At 36.7% G+C, this 14548-nt stretch overlaps 1 protein-coding gene across 6 annotated transcripts in view; it reads left to right on the plus strand.

Moving 5' to 3' along the window:
• Window positions 1–14548, plus strand: part of Rps6kc1 (ribosomal protein S6 kinase C1) — a 218478-nt gene that overhangs the window by 186233 nt on the left and 17697 nt on the right. For 5 of the 6 annotated variants that reach the window (XM_046438431.1, XM_046438433.1, XM_046438434.2 and 2 more), the window contains 2 exons: window positions 12–1610; window positions 1882–1971. In XM_046438431.1, coding sequence (XP_046294387.1) covers window positions 12–1610; window positions 1882–1971 — 1689 coding nt within the window. The remainder of the gene's footprint in view (window positions 1–11; window positions 1611–1881; window positions 1972–14548) is intronic. The other variant, XM_046438432.1, reaches the window with a different exon arrangement.

Raw genomic sequence — 14548 nt, forward strand, 5'->3', positions numbered from 1 at the left:
CTTATTCACAGGTGGCAAACTCTGGTCATATATCAGTAAATTTCTAAACAGAAGTCCTGAAGAAAGCTTTGACATTAAGGAAGTGAAAAAGTCCACACTTACTGAAGTTCACCGGCAGCAGCCAACTTGTAGTCCTCAGGACAGTGGCAGCTTTGAATCCAGAGGAAGTGATGGGGGAAGCACACTTAAAGTTCTGCCTCTGAAGACTAGTCTTACTCCAAGTTCTCAAGATGATAGCAACCAGGAAGATGAAGGCCAAGACAGCTCTCCAAAATGGTCAGATTCCGGCTCAAGTTCAGAAGAAGAATGCACTACTAGTTATTTAACATTATGCAATGAATATGGGCAAGAAAAGATTGAACCAGGGTCTTTGAACGAGGAGCCTCTCATGAAGACTGAAGGGAATGACATTGATACCAAAGCCAGTAGGAGCTTTCCAGCACATCTTGCTGCTGAGAGTGACAGCCCTAGCACTCAGCTGAGAGCCCACGACCTGAAGTTCTTCCCTGGAGATGAGGACCCAGAAGCAGTTTGTTCTCCAAGAACCTCTGATTCCCTCAGTAGATCAAAAAATAGCCCCATGGAGTTCTTTAGGATAGACAGTAAGGATAGCACAAGTGAACTCCTGGGACTTGATTTTGGAGAAAAACTGTGTAGTCTAAAATCAGAACCTTTGAAACCATTCTTTACTCTTCCAGATGGGGACAGCACTTCTAAGAGTTTTAATTCCATTGAGAACAAGGTAGAGTTCAAAGCTCAGGACACCATTAGCAGGGGCTCAGATGACTCAGTCCCAGTTATTTCCTTTAAGGATGCTGCTTTTGATGATGTCAGTGGTACTGATGAAGGAAGACCCGATCTTCTTGTAAATCTCCCTGGTGAACTGGAGCCAACAAAAGAAGCTGCTGGAACGGGACCTACTAAGTTTACACAGACTAATGTGGGCATGGTAGAAAGCAAACTGTTGGAAGCCCCGGATGTGTTGTGCCTCAGGCTTAGTACTGAACAGTGCCAGGCCCCTGAAGAAAAAGGCACAGAGGGACTGAGTGATCACTCTAGGCCCAAGCCCTGTAGTATAACCGAGACACACTATGCGCAGGAGGATCTTGGGGTGTTATTTGTAGCAGCTGTTGATCGTAGTAGTTCAGGGGACCTGCCTTTGTTACCCAGCTCAGATGCTGAGTTGCAAGGACTTCGAGTGGCGGAGTTGGCATTAACTGCAAACACCACAGAAGAAAGCTTATTCTGTATCTCTAATCCCCTCTCAGGTGCTAATGAATACAATGCAAACACAGACACTTTAAAAACAGAGGAAGTATTGCTGTTTACAGATCAAGCTGATGATTTGGCTAAAGAGGAATCTACTTGTTTATTCCAGAGAGACTCTGAGAGGAAGGGAGAAAGTATGTTAGCACTAGAAGGAGACAAGGAAATCCATCAGATTTTTGAGGACCTTGATAAAAAATTAGCACTGAACTCCAGGTTTTACATCCCAGAGGGCTGCATTCAAAGATGGGCAGCTGAAATGGTGGTAGCCCTTGATGCTTTACATAGAGAGGGAATTGTGTGCCGCGATTTGAACCCAAACAACATCTTATTGAATGATAGAGGTCAGGAACTTTTGCAAATGCATTTCTTTTTATTCGCTGTTGCTTCCAATTAACTGAGTAGGCGTTTTATCTTGTAATTAGTATCTTCATTTCCTGTCTAGAGCTTCATTATCAGTGCAGCAAATTCACCCCCAGTAATAGCTTCTAGTACTTAATGATGCCATTATTCTTAATGATACTGTTTTTAGCTACAAAAGGAGTAATTACAGTTCACTTCTGCAGAAAATGGAAGAGAAAAATGTTTTGATTTCTCCTGTCGTTTTGTTTTTAGGACACATTCAGCTAACGTATTTTAGCAGGTGGAGTGAGGTTGAAGATTCCTGTGACAGCGATGCCATAGAGAGAATGTACTGTGCCCCAGGTTAGAGCCATCTCCTAAAATGTCTCACTTGAAAAAGTGGTCCGGCAGCTCTCCTTTCTTTGTAAAAGTTGTATTTTTCACTAGCAGTTCACATACGTATTGGTTGGTTATCTCTTTAACCCTCTAAAACGGAAAATTTGGGGAATAAAACCATTGTATAATCCATAGGTGTATGTTTTGTGTGTGTGTGTGTGTGTGTTTGTGTGTGTGTGTTTCTTGTAAAAAGTGGTTATACATCCCTTAGAACTTGAAATAAATTCCTTAAAATGACTTAACTAGTGCTTAGAAGGAACTTTAGATATCTTGACCCTCTTTACATGGATGATTTTTATTAAGATGTTAGAGGTAGCTGACTAAAGGATCAAATTCCTAAGGCTATAAATAGATAAAGATTAAAAAAATGCATTGTGATTTCAGTGATGAGTAGACCTGGCATTTTAGAATGCAGTTTTAAGATTCTTTCTATATTTAACAAAATTTAAAATAGCCCATTTAGCCAAACAGTTGACACAACAGGTTTCTCCTGCCCTTATTGTATTGTCTTTATTTTTAAAAATAAGAGATTTATTTCTGTGGGTTTGAAGTCCTTGATTGATAATTTTAGGTAAGTTATGCATATGAATTATGTTTGAGTTACTTTTTCCTCTCTCATCATTGCGGATGGGCTATATTTGAATTCAGAGTTTGTTTGCTTTGCCTAGCACTTACTATCTTTGGATGACTGCAGTTTCTTCACTCCTGGTGCCCCTACCCCCCAACCTCCGCTGCCCCCAAGAAGCCTCCATCTACTTCCAAAGGAGTTTCAACTGATTATGCTGACATCATCTATTTGATTGTTGGTCATTACAGTATTTAATGCTTACTAGCCTACCAGTGTATTGATGCTTATCTTGTTTAACTCTGCTGCACAGGAAATCATTATAATTTGAATTGAAAGAGATTTACTATTTTTTAGTTACAACCTTCATTGTTAAGAATTACAGTGAAGAGGAAGAGCAAAGTTTTTAATTCTATAAGGAATATATGCTTAAACTTTCCTTAAATAACTATTGGGAACTAATACTGTCACATTCTTTTCCAAATTAGGACTGATTTTATTTTTTCCTAGACAATAGAACAAAACTATAATTTTTTCTCCCTCAAATAGATAACATGATTCTGATTTTTGAAAACATATTGGTGTGATATAGTAAAAGGAATAACAAAAATTTCATAGTAGGAAATCGCTTCATTACAATTACCTGTCTGGTTGGGTGGGGTGGCACAGGTCTCAGAAGACTGAGACCCTAGGATTTCAAGTTCAAAGCCAGCCTCAGCAAAAGTGAGGCGCTAAGCAATTCAGTGAGACCTTGTGTCTAGATAAAATACAAAATAGGGCAAAAAACCAGTTGTTTGTCTTGATTGTTAGTTTTATAGACACCACCCAACTTTCTAATTTGATAAGAAATTACATTTTAGGTTTCAGTATACATAAGTATATTTGTTAATAATTATAATATTTATATCTGGCTCCTTAAGGTGGTATTTTAGCATTCAAGCAAATTATTTTTCTTTAGTCTCAAGCACAGTCTGTTTTTTTAATGTCCATAACTTCTTGGGATCCTGAGAGCATTAATATATGTGGGACAAAACCATAATACATTCATCAACAGATACATACTTTCAATTTTGTGTTCTGTTTAATACAGATCAGTTTCTGAATTCTAATTTTTAAGCCTTTTTTCAGAAATCACCATTCTCATAGTTCACCAGCAGGTGGCAGTGTACCATTAATGGATTTTTTTTTTTTTTTTCTTTTTTCCCTTCGCTGTCCTTTTTCAGGTTGTCCTTCACTAGCATTTGGGGAAAAACAACAACAAACCTTTAGTATAAAAAGAGGCTTTGTTGTAATTATTTACATAAAGGGATTTGCCTTCAAGCTTTGTTAGTTGTGCTAGAAGTGTTCTAGTATTACTGTGTGCATGAATAGTATGGAAAGTTTCTCCAGTCCTTGGGCCTATTAACCTAAAGCAGCAAGGTGAAACAAAACCAGTCATAGTCTTAATAGAAAGGTCATGTTAATGTTCTAATTTAGAAGATCTCAAACTTAGTTAAAGAACTCAGTTAAGTCTACATGTTACTAACCATTTGCTTACAGTACTGGGGGAATTGAAGCAAAAATTTATAAATTACTGTTTTTCTTGAAACTGAATAGCAGAGCTACTAATAAAAACTACAAGTAGTTATTCCTCCTTGTTCTCAAAGGGTGGTGGAAACAATGATAGTATGTTAGTGCATCAGTGTTTAAAACTCACTAATCAGTAAGTAGTTATTAGACTTCTTGATCTACCCTTACAAACACCAGGGTTGAAATGGTTCCCTCCCATATCCCTTTTCCCTACCCCAGCTCGAACCTTGGTGTTTTTATGCAAGTAACTCTAAAGCCTGCTAAGCACTCATGTTTGGTTTGAAAGTGAAGTTGTCACAAGATTCTGATGAGGACGATTCACCTTTGTTTGAACAGCATGGGGCCCTTACCATTCTTCCCCCCTGGAAATCCTTATCATATTTTTGTCCTAAAAACATCACCCACCTGCCCTGTACTTTATAATATCAGCAGTGTGTCTTTTTTATCTTGTGGATGATGTGCTTCTATATTTTGAGAAAAATTTCCAGTAACAGATTCGATTTACATGGACAGAAACTTGAGCAAATGCCAAACTAGCAGGGGGGCCATTATTCTGCTCTATAAATAAGTTTAAAACAGAAAAAACACACACAGAAACCTGTGAATCAACATGTTTTGGTCTAATTGAGGGGGAAGGCAAGATAGATAAATTTTGAAATGCAAATGATCACCTTCTGTTATTTAAGAATAGTTTCTGCCAACTTTATGATCTTAGATTTTTAAAAGTCCTAGTCATTTTAACAATGCATACTTCCAAGGAAGTTCAATATTCATATGTTTCTACAACCTAAGAACTTTTTTTTAAGTTGCCCTTTTTTTTAATATTAAAGAAAACAAATCCAGCAACAAAAAGACAAAAACCATGGCGCTTTCTCTTGTCTACATCTGTGAAAAAGCCAGCACATAAATGGCTGCAGCTGCAGACCCATCACGAGGGTCTTGAGAATACGAATGCACTGATCAAACCCAGCCCTGTTTTCAAAGTAGAAACCATTCCTTTTAGGTTCACTTTGTATCCTTAGATTATCCAGGGTGATTCTCTAGCAAGGTTTTATTTTAAATAAACATCATTCAAGGTAAATGGGCTCTTTTTATACCACAGACACACAGAATGGAGTTCAGAAAGAAAAAAGCAAAAGAAATGGTCCACAAAGTAGGAATAGATTGTTTGGCATGACAATATAAATATAACACTGTCTAGTTTCCATAAAGATACCTTATGAAGAGACTTTTAGATAGGTTCTGCTTTTCACTGAGAGAGATTATAGAACAAAAATGGGGGTAGACTGGTTATTCTTCTCCAAAGGGCTTCCTTTTAGTTACTCTGTTTTTACTTCTATTTGTACATAAAACATACAGTTTTAGACAAAGAATTTTATATGTTTTATCACTTGATAATGTAGAATAAATTTTTGTTATAGCATTTTAAGTATAAATGAAAAATAAGATGTCAAGAGTGTGAATTTTTCTTTTCCTACCAGTATTTTTTCTTAACAGTTTTGACTCTCATCATAAATAAGCAGCTGGAAAATAGAACTTATGCTATTAACTGTATAAGATACAAAAGACTATTTGAAAGTTTAATATGCAGTCTAACTCAAGTGAATAAGATTACTTATACATTAGTTATTATGCTAACATAGCCATTCAAGTTTCCCATTCTAGTCTTAAACATGTTGATGTGATATTCTGTCAGCATGCCCTTCACTTTTATTTTCCACCCCATTAGGAGCCTTTAATTTTAAATGCTGGAAATTTACATTGATATTTCTCTTTGAATACTTTTCAGATTCAAGAATTTATAGGTGAATATGTGTGTAAATTGAAGAAGTCCAAAGTGCTTTTCACTGCAGCCCAATCTCCACGCTCCCAGATGTCAAATGACAGCTTTGCTTCCTCTGTTAGGCGATTTCACACTTGGAAACAGCTCACAGCTGACGGTGAAAAGTGAAACATAGAAAAATCATGCTGAAAAGTATCTGCAAAATTCAGTTTTAGAGCATGACGTTTATTTTTACCATCCTTTGCTCTTCTGGCCTGACTTTATCAAATAATCCATGAATATATTTTTTTGGGGTAGTCTACCCTGCTTTTCTCCATAAACATGCTTTCCACTCGATTTATTTCTTTTTAAGCATGGTGCTGTGTGTGATAGTTAGGTATTATATAATTAGAACTAGGACTTAGACCATGGATGGTTTAAAGTGTCTTGAAGCCATCAGAAGGTTAAGACAGAATATTTAGGTGGCGTTGAGATTTACCAAACCCATGTAACAATCCCAGGTCAAACATTAGCTCATTGCATCTCCTTAGGCAGTTATTTAAGACTCTCTAGCCCACAGTTTAACAGTAGTAAAATAGATTTGTCACATATAAGTAAAAATCACTGATGTCAAATCATCTGACAACCTTCTTATACCAAATTTAGTCAAAATTCAAGTTCATCTTAGTAAGGCAAGAATTTTTTCCTCCAACAGTAAATATTGATTTCTCATCCAACATTAGTAGAGTTAAAAGGGTTATTTCATTTGGAGGACTTTGTAAGCAAATATTTTATTCATTTATGAAGTTTGTACATAATATATATAATATGGAGATAAAGGATTTATGGAAAGTATTTTCATTCAGAGGAAGATGCCAACTTTTGAAGTAGCAAAAATTAAATGCCAAGATTCTCAACAAATGAAATTGTTTAAAGAAAAAAGAATTATTTAGATATGAGAATTTATGAGTCCTGGGTAATTTCACCAACCTTGAGTGATTTAATTTTAGGAATGTGATGTTAATAGAGAAAGCAAATATAGATGTATATTTTGAAATAACAATGACATAATCACGTTTTTTTTTCTCCTTAAAGGAGAAAGAAGAAAAAAGTAAGGGTGAGTTGTGCAAATAATTTAAAAAGAGTAAAATGTTTGTGTTTACTATTAAAATATTATTTTTCAAATAGTAACTCTTTGAATGACCCGTCAGGAAAATTTCAGCAGCAGCTTTCTTATACATAGTGGAGGTTTTAATACTTCTTTAAGTTAACAAATATATTTGATCCTTTGCCTTTAGTTCTTATTGCCATTAACAAAATATATCTATTTCTCCTTGAGGACAACCAGTAAATTGTCAGGTTTGCTATGAAACAAGGGCAATTTTATACTGAGGGAAATTCCCTTGTGTACTTTGCCTTTCTCTCTAGCAGTGAAACTTGTGATGAGTACAGAGTGTGGGCTTCAAGTCTACAGAGGTCTGACTTTGTCCAGGCAAGACCCTTCTGATGTAAAGAAGAAGAACAAGTGTCTTTAGAAGGATTTGAGGGTGTGGAACCCTGTGATCCATCCCTAGGTAGGATACATAATGAGCCCTCACAAAACCCCACTGTTGGTTGGTCACCTTCCCATCTGGATTAAGAGCACCCCATAAACAGACCCATTCTGAAATCATACTTCTCCTATCGGGACAGAATGTGATTTGTCTCTAGTGGTGAAACTGAGACAGGGTAAGAGCAAAAAGTTCAGTCCCTGTTGTTTGGCATCTCAGAAAATGCCATATTAGCCTCTCCCAAGAGAAGTTCTGTTAGAACTAGAAAAGTTTGTAAGGATGATTAATTAATAAATTCTACATATAGAAGGGGTGAAATACGTATAGTATTTCTATACATATCCCAGTACTATCTGATATTTGGTGGGAGAAGGATGCGTTAGCTTTCTGTTATTATAATACCGAGATAATCATAAAGGGAAAGGTGTATTTTGGTTCACAGTTTTGGAGGTTCCAGTTCATGGTTGCTTGTTGTTTTGGGCCTATGGCAAGGCAGGACATGACAGTGGGAACATATGCTGGAGCAAAATCACTCACCTCATGGCTTGAAAGCAAAAGAGGAAGAGGAAGGGTGAGGGTCCCACACTCCCCTTCAGTGGCACACCCCTGTGACCTAAAGACCTCCCACTAGGCTCCACTTCTTAAGGATTCTACCACCTTCTGATGTTGCTAAGCTCAGGACCCAGCCTTTTAACCCCTGGGCCTTTAGGGGGACATTTAGGATCCAAATTATAGCAGTGTTTTACCTCAAGATTTAGATCATTAAAGGGATGTTGATTTTAACCTTCTGTTTACTCCAAACTGTTTTCTTTATGATCTGATACAAATTTTATTTTCAGAAGGAAAATGAGACTAGAGAATTTTAAGTCATAGCTGCAGAATCATGCATCTTATTTTTGAAGTCTAAATTGATTTTTGGCAACTCTTCATTTAATTGGCCTGCATTATTTTAAGGAAGAAAGCGAACTATCTTTGGCCTCTGATATTGAGCAAAGAGGATGTAATGCTGAATCTTAAACATTATGTGCTAGAGCGATTGGGTAGCTATTTTGATCAAATCACCGGTTTTCTGCCCTGTAAAATTGTGCTAGTTTGAATCTCCATGATGCAACTGGGGCTTACTCCTTCTAAGCAATTCTTCACAAATATTTTCTTCAAATCAATGTTTACAGATGCTAAGGCTTTAAAAAATTAATGATGATAAGGCAAATAGGATTCCTGAAACCCCTTTAACATCAGTGCATGTCGCTGTCTCCCTGCCTGGCACAGCAGCGGAGCAGCAGAGAGAAAACTGCGCCTGTCATTCTCACAATTTTCAGTTAGCCTTTTTCTCATCAATCAACTTTAATGGCTTTGGTTGGGTAACAGTGTGACACCCGATGGCTATTCAGAATGGAGTTGTTGTGATATGATCAATGGAAAATGGAGCATGCTGTTGGTTTTTTTCCCCTCCTAGAAATGCAGGGTGAGAGTCTGAGCAAGATTGTGGAGAGCTCAGAATTATAATTATAATCAGTCAACCAGAAGTCATATGGTAGTTACCCGTTTCTTACTTTATCTCACAAGAAAACGGTATAGTAATGATACCTATAAACTCCCTTGAACAAGTCATTCTTGGCCCTGAAGTGCTGAATCAAGTGAAATCAAGGAGTTTTGACCCAAGTTGTGCAGATAATTACAGGAAAGCTCAGAACATGGTTGCCAGGTCACCACAACAACAAGAAATTCAGAGCTGGGTGGTGGGAGAAAAGCAGAGCTGGGTGTTTTGCCAAGCCTAGCCTGAACTAGCTAAGTGTAATCTGTGCTTATGTTTGGTTCCCCATAATACAACAGGCCCAGGGTGCAGGTAATTGGATTACCTGAAAACCAACTGAATTAATAATGAGGTGGTGGCAGAAAGCGAGGCTGGAGACCGAGCTGAGCTGAGAGAGCGAATGTAGCAAGGTGGAGCAGCTCCTGGTCTCTCCCCTCACCTCCAGGCCTAGGAGGAGAGCAGGTCCAGCCACTCTAGACTTCTCTCCTGGAAAGTGCTAGTCCTTGTCACTGGTCTTTTCTGGATAATATACTACCTAATTAGAGTAATGTTGTTCAGGGAATTTTCTAACAGTTCATATACCCTTCTTAACAAACATGGCATTTGAGAAAAGCAATTGAGTTCCTGTTGGAGGATTTCAGGGAATATAGAATGGATAACTGGGCAGTCAACATTTTCTAAAATATTATAAAATTAGGAAAAAGAAGCAAAATGCCCATTTGGAAGGATGGGCTAGGAAATGGAAATTCCAGTTTCTGATTATCTGTCACCCCGAGTGTTAAGTTGTTTTGCCTTAGAAATGTTATGAAACCTTACACCAGGTGAATTTTATTTATCCAAATTAACTCATTACAAATACAGGGTTCATGTGAATAGTGGTTGTTTTCAGACTTTGAAACTTTAAACTGTAAAACTTTGATAATCTAGTTAGTAGATAGTAGAGGAACAATCCAAATGTGGAATTCAAATGAAATTTTAAGACTGGGATCTAGCTCTGTGGTAGAATGTTTACCATACCAAATGCGAGACCTGGGTTCGATCCCCTGCAATTCAACTTAAAAAGAAAGGAATTTATTCTCATAGTTGGTATGGCTTTTAATTTTGTTTTTAGTTTTAACACTTTGTCTTGTTTATGGAACTTTAAGAAAATCATCTCTGTATCAAAAATAATATCCTGGGGAAAGCTAGGTAAGGTGGTTGTCCTGCAGGGAACTTAAATTAACATTTAAAAAGTATTTCTTATTGATATTAATGATCTCACCAGAACACCAGCCAGATTTTATGGTTAGTGTATAAACTGGTAGCACAATTCATGGAATTAGGTGCTAAGGTTCCTTACACTGAGCATGGACAGGGGATACCTTGTATTACCTTCTAATCTTCTTTCTGCCCCCCTCATTTTTCTTTGATGTAGCACATGCCACTAGTACCAGAGAAAACTATAGTCCCAGGGGCAGCAGTTGTACTGTGCAGAGGGAGCACTGGAAAGTATCCAATCTGCTCCCTGAACTTAGGGCTCCAGCATCTCTTGCCTGGAATATTTCAGTCAGCAAATGACTGACCACCATTCACATCTAATCCTCTATGTTTTGTCCTGTTTGGAAGATGCTGTGGATAATGTTTTAAGCCTTGTAGCCTGCAACATGTAAAGAGGCCGAGGACTTGATATAGATATGGATGCTCACTAGGACTTTATAAAGAAAACAAACATGACGCCTTTGTAGATGCTTTGAACTTCCTGAATGAACAGTGCTATGAAATACAAGATTGGTATATTTATTCAACAAACATGTATTAAATGCCTCCTGTGTCCCAGGAACTGTGCCTAGAAGCCAGAAATAAAAGACATAATTGATAATATTAACAGTTACTTTTCAAATTTTATGTCAAAAGGAGACTACACAAACAGTTGGTTAACTAGGATGTTAATAGACCTTTGTAAGTGAGTAGTTTTATGTATAAAATGGTAATTTACTGAGCTAATAAGAGACATACTTAGCTGTCCCTCTTCCCACAGTTTAGTTCCATATATTGTTGGATGCCAAAAAAAAAAAAAAATGCTTTCTTCTGTGTTTCTTTCTCTTTGCTCTTTAGTCATCAGCTGTAGTAGAAGACTAATGCTCAGCCCCTGCATAGAAAATCTTTATACACAGCAAGAGCTGGTGAGAGAAATTGACTAGGATTTTGTAATTCTAGTCCCTTTCAATTAGCAACAGATGCTGCAGGGAAAGATGGTCTGTGTAGGAACACAGTACTAATGTTTCAGAGCTCTTGCCGACACGGAATGCTCATTGCAGAAGAAAGATGTTCCTTTCCTTGGTCCAAATGTGTCACTAATGACAGGTCAGGCTTTTTTTTTTTTTTTTTTAATTTACCTTTCTCTAATCCTAAGTCCATTAAAGAATACTGACTTCCTTCGGAGAAAGTTAACAAATTTTTGACCAATTATAACAGCATTTTAAGTTTATTGAACACTTAAGGAATTTGTTGAGAATTTAGGCACTTCAGCTTTCTTTTGGGAACTATAAAAGTGTAAATGGTGCTTATATAACAATTCTCTTTTATTCTTGCCTTATTCACTGAAGATCTCTTTTTGATTCTAAAAGATAATATATTTTTGTTCCTTAATTCCTTTCTAAAAGTGCAATTTAGAATCCTTAAAGTCAGACCAAAAAATTTGGTCATTAGTTTGCAAAAGAAAATCCTGTGGTATTAGAAACAATAATTATCCTACTTTCACAAAGTATGCTGACTCCTGATTATCATGTTAAGGTGTCAGACAGGTCTGTAGCTTTAAAATTGGTCTGTTGTTCTGTCATTCCGATATTTGGAAAAGATGTTATATTATTTATTTGACAAATTGTTTCAACATCTAACATTGATTTAATTGCATTATTACTTGAACACTTTATTTGCAGCAGTTGTTGCATTTGCATTGTGTTTTATCTTAATTTTGACAGTGAAAAGAAGTGAGGCTGCTAAGATTCTATTTATTTTAAAAAGTGTAGTTAGGAAAAATAATTCAGGAGAAATCAAATAATTATTTTGAGTGAAAACAGAATTTTCTATAAGTAAAATTCTCCTCTTAAGAATATTCTGAATTTACTGTTTCTTACCCTATCTTGGAGGTTAGAATAGCAACAGCAGAAGGGGGTTGGAGGGGTTATAGAATTTTCTTTAAAAAGCATTTTAATAGTAACTTTTTTTTAAAAGTAAATTCTGAATTTGGTATGTCACAAAGCCTATAAAACTCTCATTCTGTGTTTTACCAAGCTCTGTGGCAATATGGATTAATAAGCCCATACTACTTTTCTGAAAAATATCAGGCTTGTTAAAGAGTGTTCTATGAGGTGTTAAACAAGAGTAAAATAAAGGTGGGCAAAAGCACATTTTATATTGTGATATCTTTATTGTTTTCTTTAAACTGTTTATTCACTTGCTAAATATGATAGTTTGAATCATTAGTATGAATCAATAAGTTAGAATGTCCAAGTGAATTGCAGAAAAATGAGATTTTAGAATTTTACTGTTTGTACATATTTGATGCCTTAGTTTTTTGGATGAGTTGAAATCTGATCTGGAGTTGTTTCTGTGCCTCTAGTACATGAGAAGATGGAAAATTTAGCTCTAGTGACACAGGCATTTCTTTTTGCCACCAAGTGATTAGTTCTTAGGAAAGGGAGTAGTGGCTGCCTCTGGGAAGCATCTGGGGAACTGAGCAGGACTCACTTGTCTTGGCATAATCCCACTCTATGGACATCTTAAAGAGAGTTATGAGAAGGGCCCATGAGTGCTTTTGAAAGTACTTTTCAGGAGGATAAAAGTAAGGCTGCAAGACTGTAAGAGGTAGAAAGAATTTTAAAAGTCCAGCTGTCCTCGTTTTCAAAGGAACGTGTTGATATCCTCAGCCAAGCTCCAGCAGCGGCGTAGCTGGAGCACTGGCAGTACGTCTCTGAAACAAAGACACAATCCAAGATCCTTGAATATCAACATCCCTTTTTGAATTTTTGCAGGAGGAACCTAAGGAATTAATTCCTGAGAGAATAGTTTTATTTTTTGCCTAATGCCTATGACTGCTACACTTGTGGAGAATAAGGATACTTACTATTTACCCAGCCTGGAAATTGTGGACATAGAATGTACTCGTGAGGGAAGGAACATGCCCAGAAACAACACTAAGGGTTGCATAGGAAAAATATTCTGAAAAGTGACAAAACAGTGGTAGGATATGTCCTTTAGAATGCTTTTCTCCTTTTTCAAAGATTTCTCAAATTTGAGGTAAGAGTTTAAAGGGATTTCCCAGCTTTACTATGTTATACTTTTAAAAGAGCCTCACTTTTAGCATTTCTTCACATTTTCTATTTTTGATGTTAGGCACGTAGACCTGGATGTATGTGATAACTGTCTTGTAGCTTTATATATAAATCAGTGCTGTTTGTGTTTAAATTTTTTATATGGATTTTTCAAATAAAGCAATTTTAGAGCTGTGATTTTGATAGCCACATAATTTCAGGCTTCCTTCTTTTTTATTAAAAAATTTTTTTTTACAATATTGGGGATCAACCTCAAGGGTGCTTGACCACTGAGCTACAGCCCTAGCCTTTTTTTTTGTTTGTTTTTGGTGGTGCTGGGAATTAAAACCAGGGTCTTGGGCTTGCGAGGCAAGCACTCTACCAATTGAGCTATATCCCCAGCACCTCCTAGCCTTCTAAAATTTTATTTTGAGGCAGGGTCTTGTTAAGTTGCTCAGGCTGTCCTTGAATTTTTGATCCTCCTGCCTCAGCCTAATGAGTAGCTGGGATTACCGGTGCGTGCCACCACACTTGAGATTATTTTATACAACATAAAGGTATTTTGGCAACATAAGTTTAAAGTGTATTTAAAATACCGTTTTTGTTTCCTAAGGAGGATGGTTTTGGGGTGTTCAGTGTAGGAGAGTAGACCTGTTTAGGGAGCATTTATATGGGAGCCACTACATTGGTTTTCCAACAGTACCACACCAGACTTCTTGGGAAGTTTCAGTGTACATCTCAAAAGTTTTTAATCTAGCAGTTATTGGTCTTTAAGGGTGTAAAAAATTCATTCTGAAATCAAAAGAAAAATTGTTTTGTCTTAAAACCTATATGGAAGAAATTTTACAAGTCCTTTAACTTGTTCTAATATTTAAGCTTCCAAACTGATTGGAAGTTTCTCTTTATATATTAACACGTAACTCTTTGTTGTAACTTAGCTATGAAAATCAAGGACAGGAGGTCATGATGTCAATTTCACATTAGTTAATGAATCCCTGCTTAATGTGAAGTCATTTTGAAGAGTTTCAAGCTGCATTGTTAAGGAGTTAGATTCAAAAGTTACTCGATGTCTTGTTTTTTACCCCATATTCTTATGAAAAATAAATGTACCTCTGTACAGTTGTTGTCCTTCTTTTACAGCCCAGTCAGATCAAAGATGTCATTCAGCCTAGCTGTCTTAATACTTTTGAGAGCAGTTTTTCTTGGATGGGACCAGCAGTCTGTGGCCTGAGTGGCATTAGACAGCAGAACTAATTGCATCCAATAGGAAGG

The sequence above is a fragment of the Marmota monax genome, unplaced genomic scaffold (assembly GCF_021218885.2).
Source record: "Marmota monax isolate L192 unplaced genomic scaffold, Marmota_monax_Labrador192_F-V1.1 WCK01_AAM20220418_F8-fsc00118, whole genome shotgun sequence".
NCBI classification, from domain to species: Eukaryota; Metazoa; Chordata; class Mammalia; order Rodentia; family Sciuridae; genus Marmota; species Marmota monax.